Below are 9,824 nucleotides of genomic sequence, written 5' to 3'. Positions count from 1 at the left end.
CGAGCCCCTTCTGCACAACTGGCATTGCCTCTACTTCTCCACTACCAGCCCCCTGGGACCGCCAGCCAAGCAAGATGGCTTCCTGCCTTCCCAACTGCTGAGGAGGCTCCTCCTCTGGAGGACTGACGAGAACTGTAAGTGCCTTCCAGGAAAGTGTTTTAGGATGGTGGGAGAAGCACTTCCTGTCTCAGCCAGTGTCCATTTTGGGGGGAGGGAAGAGATGAGGGTGCCCCAGGCAGGAAGTCCTTCCCAGCCACTTCCAAGATCTCACAGTAAGAAACACCAGTCTTTTCCAGGTCTGACTCAAGAACACACATTTATTTAAGACTCCATTAACTACAGCCATGGCTGCCAAGATATTTAGTTAGGGGCAGGAGCAGTGCATCTGTACATATGGGAGGAATCATCCGGTCTTGGGGCCCGAATGTGCTCTTAGATAAGGGGAACCCCTGTCAGGGCATAGATGACCCGAGTAGAATCGGAAGGGGAGGGAGAGCCCTTGCAGCATCTGGGTCAGGCCCTTGCCTTGCATGGGAAGGACAAGGCAGGGGAGAGGCTCTGACCAGCAGCACAGGAAAGAATCCTGCCTTTAGATGGGACATGATTCCTAGGAAGGAAGCCTGAGGCCACTGAGTTGATCATAGGGTGCAAGGCTACAAAAAGGTAGGCAAAGGGTGAGTGCCCACCTTAGCTAAAAATCCAGCCCTTCCTGGAATCCCGCCTCTTCTCTACCCCCATTCCCTATACCTTTCTCAGGTTGACGTGTAGCTGCCTAAGTGTATCCCGAAAGAGTCAGGATGAACGAGGAAGGTAGAAACCTCACTCCCCTACCCCAAGTTTCCATGGAATAAGAGAGTGAGCACTGAGTCTAGATTAGATATCCTATTTCAAGTTTGGGTTAGGCTGAAAAGAGGGCTTACACCACTTTTCTCATGTAGAACTATCAAGAATAGTTTCCATAGGAGGAAGGGTTACATCCCCTTGCTTGTCCTGATCCTCCAGGTATCCTTGGGCTGGACAGCAGCCAGCCACGTGGTCCCTCAGCTTCCAGGATTGCCTCCAGAACCTCCCAAGCTCCCCCAGGCAGGAGGGGCAGAGGCAAGGCTCACTTGCCTGGAACTCAGATGATTTGCATCCAAAGATATGAGATATCATGAGCATCATCACATTCCACGCTCCTCACACCTTGCATTTACTAGGAGCCATGGTCACAAAAAGATAAATGAGTTGCTAAGTGGCCTTATGCTCGGAGCTCTTCTCCAGACTTGGACCGGCTGGTCCTTAGACTCAGTAGCACAACTCATCACCTTTCCAGCGTGGGAGGGCCCATGAGAGCCTTAGAGAACACAGGGTCACCCCCATCCTAGGGGTGTCACAGGGAGTCTCTTCTGCAAGGAGTCCTAGGGAGACTCTTCTGCCAAATCAAAAGTCCATGAAGGTTAAAAAGAAATCCATCACAGGATCCAGCTGCTGATGGGGTTGAGGAGGAACTCTACAGAGTCCTTTTCATCCCTACTCCCCACTCCCCACCTTACTCCTAACCAAGGAGGGGGAGGGCTGGATCCTTGGAAGGGGCTGGCTCATGGGTCACTTGGAGCTAGGTAGTCACCTTACTGCCCAATTGCTGTCAGTAAGAGAGTGGGACCAGAATCCTGGAAGGGAGCCAAGACTCCAAGCAAAAAAGTAATTTCTGCCAGGGGATGGGACCTCATCCCTCCTCTTTACAAATGGGTGCTGGCCCAGCCTCCCTCCCCAAGCATTTCCAGCTCTGGCGGGACCAAGGCTGAGATGAGTGAAGAGCACTTGAGCTCTGGTCAGTGCTTCTCTACCCTCCTGTGAATGGCTGATGGAGGAGAGCATTGAGAGCTCAGGCTAGCCCTGATGGGGTGTGGCGGAAGGATGATGATTCTGAAGCCAAGGGTGCCCCCAACCCTTCTACGTCAGGCCACCCTGGCCAGGGTCCCTCCCAGGAGCCACTTGTCGGCCAGCTTTTACAATCACAACACATAGCACAAACACAGCACACCCGCAAGGCCCTGAATAAGGCCCATTCTTAGTCCTGTGATGTTGTGTTTCCTAAAAATAAACCCAAGCCTGAAAAGAGCAAACAAAACAAAATGTGGATACCTAACAATTCACACACACACACCACAAAGCCCACTTGTGGGGGTGGGGTGAGGAGGAAGGGCAGAGGGAAGCACGCTTTGCTTTGTTGGGGAAGGCTTCTTCCCAACAGCCGGCTCACCCCAAATCCCCCCCCCCCACAAACCCTCTCAGCTGGGGGCCTGAGGAAGTCAAAGGCGCCTGCTGATATGGAGGGTGTAGAAGGCCCAAGGTTCTGGAATGTAGATGACGCCGGGGTACTTCTTCCTGAGCGTGTGATCATTCCACAGCCACAGCACCCACAGGGCCACAAACAGGAGCGTGAAGAAGAAGGTGTAGAAGAGGAAGAGTCCGTTGCTGTCTAAGTAGAGACGCTTCCGTTTCTGGTGCATCACAAATGCCATCATGGCGAAATAGGTGAAGATGAAGAGGATGAAGATCTGCCCTTCAGTGACCAGATACCTCGGGTTCCCCAGGGAGACAGACAAGAAGTCAGAAGACTATTCTCCTCAGAGCCCCCACCCCCCACCATGGACCAGGGCCTTCAGAGGCATCTGAATTCCCCTGAATTTTCCTGAAGAACAAATTTGGGTCAGGGAAATAAAGCATGCCCCCAGTCTCTAAGGGACCGAGACTCAAGACACGTGGCTCTAAAGTAACAGTGTCAAACTCAAAGAGAAAAAGGCCGTGCAGCCACCTGGAAAACCCAAACCAGCCCCATGGAGCTTGCACTATATTTGGCATTCTAATCTGGGGCAGGGGTGGCCAAAGCCCTGAGTGTGACCCCACCACAAGGCCTTTGCCAGGGTCCCCAAGAAGAGAGCCTTTTCTCCTCTTCCTTTGTGGATCTAAATGCTAATTAAAGCTCACACAGTCAGAGATGAAGGGATCTTAGAGGCTGAGCATAGCTCCACATTATACAGATAGAGGGACATGTGCTCAGAGCAGTGAAGTGACTAAGATTGTCCAGGCAGCAAATCACAAAACTGGGATTCGAACCCGAGGCCTGGGCCTCTAACTCCTCCCTCAAAGCCCCAACCTCACAACATCAGAATACATGAGAGGCCTCTGACCATCGTTTCTTACCTGGAGGCCTCCCCTAAGGGCTAGCTTTCTGCAACACAAATGGTTCCAATCCTGACCAGTGCTGCAGCTTAGTACTTAATTATCTCTTTTATATTGAATTCACAATAAAAGACTAAGCCAACTGAAGACAGAACCTGTCCTTGTGCTTCCTTAATGACCCCCCCCCAACAGAGCGAGACACCACTACCGTGGGTCAAGCCCTTCCCTGACTTGGGGTGTTCTTGGAGGGCGTTTGGGGGATGCCCCCTCACAGAACAGCTGTGCCCAGGTCCTCCCCAGAGAGCGGCTGCCCCACTTACCAGTAGTACAGGCTGCTGGGACCCAACAGGAGCAGAGCTGACCGGGGCATCCTGCTCTCTTTCTTGGCCGTGGTGAAGCAGCCACTGAAGTACATGAAAAGGATGAGGAAGAAGGGGATATACCTGAAAGAAATGCCAGAGCCTCAGAGCCTGTCCCACCTGCAGCAGGACATAGTCCCAGCCAGGGCCTCTACTCCTACAGCCCAGTAAAGGAGTAAATGCTCTGAATGAAAAAAAAGCTCAGGAATGTCCTGGAGGGCAGGGGCTGCCATGTGCCTTTGGCCTCTTAGAACATGAGAGCTCAAAAAAGATCCCTTTCCCTTTATTACAGAAAAGCAAGTCAATAGCTCTCTCTTGGGCCTAACAAATAGGGGAGGATTCAAAGTTACCTTCCCCTTCAGGAAAATGCCCCAGAAATGGGATCCTGGATAGGCAAAACATTTGACAAAGTCTCGCGTGATATCCATGTGGATCACAAGATAGAGAGACATCAGAGTTAAAAGGAATCAAAGCTGGCTGAATGCCTAGAGCCAAAGAGTAACCCATGGAAGGGAGCCTCCAATAGTGGAGAACAAAGCTCTGCCCCTGCTCTGTCCACATAGATGAAAAGGTGAATGGCTTTTTAATCCAGATTTCCAGATAACAAGGGCTTGGGAAGAAGAGCTAATACAATGGATGGCAGAATCAGGACCCAAAAAGATCCTGTCACTGGGGCAATGAGACAAATCTAATAGGATGAACTTTAATAGGAAGTCCTATGCTTAAGAAAAAAAAAAAAAAATCAACCCAGAAGGAGAAAGGTAAAGTGAGCATAGTTAGAAAACAGTTTATGCAGGTTTATAGACTAAAAATGGAGTTTATATCATATAAATATCAGAAGAACTGGACATGCTTACCTTAGAAAAGATACGACTAGAGATATTTGGTATTTCAATGTGAATTAATAGTGTGATGTGGCAGCCAATAGCTTAGTCTGACTCAACCCCATGATGCTAAATAGGTGTCTGTCAAATAAATTTGTTGAATTTTTCTCAGAACTAAGAACAATAGGTGGAAATTACTGAAAAATGAAGATTTATTTGAAATTTGTAGAAATGGAAAGGACAAGATTTGATAAGTGATTATCAAATGGGCTTGGGAGGGAAAAAGGGAGAAAGGAAGAGAAGAGAGAGTTAGTAAGAGAGCATGCAAGAGAGTACTTGGGCTACAAACCTGATGGAGTACTCAACAGAAGTAGGGAAATGTGAAATAGGGGTGAGTTGAAGGGGGCATATAAATGTCACCCTTCCATACCTACACATTCTATGTTACTCCTTATTTTCACTCCAAAAATCTAAACTTAAGTGGGTTGGGATGATCCCTTATGCCCAAGATGCAGAACCTGCTTTAAAGTGACTGGGGGGATAGACAGGTGTATAGGGAGAGAGGGGATTCTCATGAACAGCTGTAGTTGCTAGTCTCGATGGGTCTGAACCTCCCACAGACTATCCAGACTCAAGACAGCCTTGCAGGAGGCCACAGGTGAAAGGGAAAAATAATGGGGAAATGTTGAAGAGAATGTGGTCGTAACTGGCTGTGACACAGCTCTACTTTGGAAACCATTACCTTAAATGACCTGGCCTCCTAAGGAAGGATCCAGAAAGATTTGGCGAAGTCCCATATAGTTCAGAAAAGGCATCATAATACCATAAAATGGTCTCTGAATGGTGCCTTATACAATTATTTTTACAACAAGCATGAACACATACATACATCACACATAACACACACTCTTTTTCCTTCTCCTTTTTCTCTACCCCCCCTTTTCCTCCTTTCCACCCCAAATGATCCCTGGCCTTATGTTGGCCAGAAAAATTGACTAGGAAGGCAGGGATCAACAGTGTGAAGAAAGGGGATCTAGGTCAGTCAGGCAGGGTTGTGACCAGGGCAGAAATAAATTGAAAGGAGCAAGATCTGTGGCAGCCTTCAAACTGATGCTGTGCCTGCTCAGATCTTCTCTAACCTCACTTTCTCACTCGATCTTGGCACACCCACATCCTTCTATTGGTCTAAATATAAGAAAATTTTCTCCAAATCTGGCTTACATAAAACCTAAGGGCAACCTGGAATTATGGCCCCCTTGCTACTAGTGTTCTAGAGAAGCAGATCTTTCCTGTTTTCAGGGTCCTAGTATCCCCTTCATTTCAGTTTCAATATATTGATGTGATTAAAAAAACATTCACTTTTCAATGTATAGATGTGTATGTATATTTTTATCTATGTATCTGTATCTATTCTTTTTGAAGCCATTTACGTCAGGGATGTAGCCTATATTTGGACCAATATGGAAATCTCTGATCCACCATCTCTCCTCTTTAGCACCCCCACATGCCTTCTCCCTCACCCACCCACAATCACACATGCTCTCCTTTCATCTCCCTGTTTCATGCAGTGTGTCACACTTCCTTTCAATCTTCTTCTCTCATATGGTTGGCCTATACCTGCTCCCCCTCCCTCTTTCTTCCCTCCCCCTCTCATGCTGTCTCTTTCTGTATCCTTCCAGAACACATTTCAGAGCCCACTCAGAACGTTCTGCTGTTGCTTTGGAGTTAGAGGCATTAAATGTTCTCAAAGCAGGCCTCCCGAAACACACTGTGCTATGTGCATGGAATCAGTAAACCCACAGACATCAAGGAGCAACAAAGAGTGACCACCCCTATGGAAACAAATCCTGATACCTTCCTGAGCTTCCCTTGGTCTGTAGCAAGTGCACAGCCCTCTAAACAACTGTATGCTTCTACGATTCAGCCAATGATGCTCTCTGCCCTTTGGATCTCCCTACTAGCTCAAAGGTGCCACAAGACCAAGAACCTCACCTTATTTATCTTTGTAGCTTCTCTGGTTGAAAGAACACAGGGAAGAGAGTTAGGTACCTCAAAAGTCCAGTTATGGCTCTGGCACTGCGCAATGGATCTGTTTTTTCTTCTGTGAAATAAGCATCCTACAATTGTGTGCTTCTGGGGTGGAGTAGGACTCAGAAGGAGACCTTCTGGCTAGCCACTCAATTAAAAGAAATATTTAATGAGCCATTTCCCAATTGACAAATGATCAAAAGATTAACAATTTTCAGATGAAATAGCATAGATATCTATAGTCATTAAAAAAATCTCTAAGTACTGATAGGAAAAATTCAAATTAAAATAATTCTCAGGTACTACCTCATACCTATTAGATTGACTAACAGGACAGAAAAAAAAATGACAAATGATGGAGGGGATATGGGAAAAATTCAACATTAATGCATTATTGGTGGAGTTGTGAATCGATTCAACCATTCTGTAGAGCAATTTGAAATATGCCCAAAGGGCTATCAAACTATGTATACTTTTTGACCCAGCCATAATACCACTGCTAAGTCTGTCTCCCAAAAGAAATAAAAAAACAAAGAGAAAAAGGACCTATATGTTCAAAATTATTTATAGCAATTCTTTTCCGGTGGCAAGGAATTGTAAATTTCGAGAACACTCATCAATTGGGGAATGGCTGAACAAAATGTGCTATGTGACTGAGATGGAATACTACTGTGCTATAAGAAATGATGAGCAGAATGCTTTCAGAAAAAAAAACTTGGATAGAGTTACATGAGCTGATGTAAAGTGAAATGTACTATGTACAAAGTAACAGCAATATTTTAAGATGATCAGCTGTGAATGACTTAGTTATTCTCAGCAATACAAAGATCCAAGGAAACTCTGAAGCACTTATAATGAAAAAAAGGTATCTGAATATAGATTGAAGCATACTTAAAAAAAAAAAAAAACTTTTAAAGATTTTTTTTGATCTATGTTTTCTTTTACAACATGACTAATATATAAATGTTTACATGACTACACAAGTATTATCTTTATCAAATTGCTTGCCTTCTCAATGGGCGAGACTGGGGAGGGAAGAAGGGAGAGAATTTGGAACTCAAATTTTAATAAAGAATGTTAAAAATTGTTTTTATGTATAACTGGGGAAAAGTAAAATACTACAAAACAAACAAACAAACAAACAAAAACATTTATTAAGCTCCCTCTAGAGGTAGCACAGCACATCAGATTCACAAGAGTTGGTTCCTGGTGCTTACAAGCCAGGAGGGAAATATACTGATCACAGATAAGTAACTCTAATACAAGATGAGAGCTAGCCAGTATAAGCCAAGGGCAATTAGAGAAGGTATCATCATGGAGGAGATATAAGAACTGGTCTTCAAAAAGCAGAAATTTTTAACCTTTCTTATGTTACATATCCCTTTGGCAGTCTAGTGAAATTTTTGGAGGCAATTTCAGAATGTTTTTAAATGTAGAAAAAAACAATAAATAGGATTACAAAGGAAACCAATTATTATTGAAAGTTACCAAAATGTTTTTTTTTTTTAGTCATAGACTCCATTAAGAGACTTTTAAAATGTAGGTTCCCATAGAGACTGAGTAAAGGGTATTGTAGGTAAACAACAAGAGCAAAGGCATATAGAACATTTATAAGGGATATTTGGCTAGAACCAAAGTGCAAGATAAGAATGTAAAAAGTGAGATGATACTAGACTGTAGAAAGCCTTGAATGATAGATTATTTTGGATTTTATTCGGTGGGCAATGGGTTCTGAGCAGATGAGGGAGATGTGTCAAACTAATTTATCAGCAACTTTAAGTCAGATTTGGGGGAGGAGTTGGCAATGAAACAATTCAAGTAGGATATAATGAAGAATGTCCTCCAGTGGTAGTGTTAGGAAGAGAAAGGTTGTTTTTTTTTTTTTTTTTTTTTTTTTGAGTTAGAGGTAAAGTTAATACAACTCAGCAACTAGTTTGAGAGAGAAATTCCAGATAATACTGAGTCTGGAACCCTCCCCCCTGGGTACAATCAACCAAAATAGAGCACTCAGAAAAGATTAGGTTTCGATAGGAAAACATTAGATTCTGTTTCAGTACTGTTGGGTTTGAAGTACCGAATGGTGATTCAAGTGCAGCTATCTAGTCTATAGCAAGAAATTGAGGTGTGTGAACTCCAAAAAGAGCAAGGTTTAGGGAGGTATTCCATATACAGTTGGCAACTGACCTTGTGAGGGTGAATGAGACTGGAGAAGAGAGAAAGAAAGTCAGAGAACTGTGGAATGCCTGTTAGTGGGCTGGGGAAAATGGGCAGAAGACCTAAAGAGAGAGGAGGAAAATCAAGAGAATCTAAGATGTCATGAAAGCAAGAGAGAGAGAGAGAGAAGCAAGAGGTGATAGGTGAGGATGAGAGCTGAGAAAAGCCACTGGATCTAGTCAGAAGTTTCTGGAGACTGGTAGGAAAAGTAGTCTGAATGCAAGTGATAAAGGAATGAAACGGCAGGGAAGAAGTCTATGCATCAGATGGAAACTATACGGGTAAAAGGGAAGAGAGAGAAGATGGTAATTTGAAGGGATAGATGGACGCAGGGGAAATTTTGTTTAAGGACTGGGAAGAAGACTTAAGTAGCTTTGTACAAAGATGGGAGGGACCCAATGAAAAAGGAGATTGAATATGTCTACAAGAGAATGACTGATGGAGCAGAAAGGATGGTGAGGTGGAATAGGGAAGCCTCTTTCTCTGAGTCATAAGGAAGAAGAAGCAGGGCTGGCTGAAGGCACTGGGATGGAGGAGGTGATTCTTATAATATATAACCACAATCTTCTCAGTAGTAGGAAACCAAATTACCTGTGGTGGATGTGGAAGGCAGGGGTTGAGGAGTGTGGGAAAATAGGTTGTTTGGAGCTTGGGGGATGTAATAATAGGAAATCAAGGAGAGTGGAATAAAGTAACTGTTCACTAGCAGGGGGAAGAAGGTCCAGCCACTGTTATGTAGCACAGCCTGATGCAGTCAAATTCAAATAGAAATGGATCCCTGTAGGTCACAATGGCTTAGAAAGCTATAAATTAGCATTACCTACATTTTATTGTTTTTAAATTTATTTTATTAATCATTTCCCAATTACAGTTTAATCTGGTTCAGACCACCGTGGGGAGTCTTGTGACTGCTTGTGGTCCTCCAAGTCAAAGCCTGACATAGATAATCTGCTCTAAACAGCAGCAAGGAGCCTCCTGCCCTACCCCGCCTCCACCACTTAGCTGTGGGGCTCAGCCTTTCTGGATTCTGAATCTAGTTGTGTGTATTCTCTCTATACAGCATGGCCCATGCTAGCCTCACCCACTGGCCCTTAACTCATCCCTCTGTACATAAAGTCACATGCAGATCATCTTTATTTACCAACATCCCCACAAGCCAAGAGGGAGGAGATTTTCTGTGCATCTGATGCCACTCAAGAGTAATCTTAAAGCTGAGGGGGTGGGGGGTGGG

The 9,824-nt window shown here is 44.6% G+C and overlaps 1 protein-coding gene across 1 annotated transcript in view; it reads right to left on the bottom strand.

The window, feature by feature from the left end:
• Window positions 1–297: 297 nt before the first annotated feature.
• The window catches only part of CLN6 (CLN6 transmembrane ER protein), a 33,203-nt gene continuing 23,676 nt past the window's right edge, over window positions 298–9,824 (bottom strand). The window contains exons 6-7 of the mRNA XM_074294723.1: window positions 3,489–3,611; window positions 298–2,565 (exon numbers count right to left, since the gene is read on the bottom strand). Of these exons, the coding sequence (XP_074150824.1) occupies window positions 2,295–2,565; window positions 3,489–3,611 (394 nt within the window). The 3' untranslated portion in view covers window positions 298–2,294. The remainder of the gene's footprint in view (window positions 2,566–3,488; window positions 3,612–9,824) is intronic.

This window comes from Sminthopsis crassicaudata, chromosome 2 (assembly GCF_048593235.1).
Source record: "Sminthopsis crassicaudata isolate SCR6 chromosome 2, ASM4859323v1, whole genome shotgun sequence".
In the NCBI taxonomy this organism is placed as follows: domain Eukaryota; kingdom Metazoa; phylum Chordata; class Mammalia; order Dasyuromorphia; family Dasyuridae; genus Sminthopsis; species Sminthopsis crassicaudata.
This window is presented reverse-complemented; position numbering and strand designations above follow the sequence as displayed.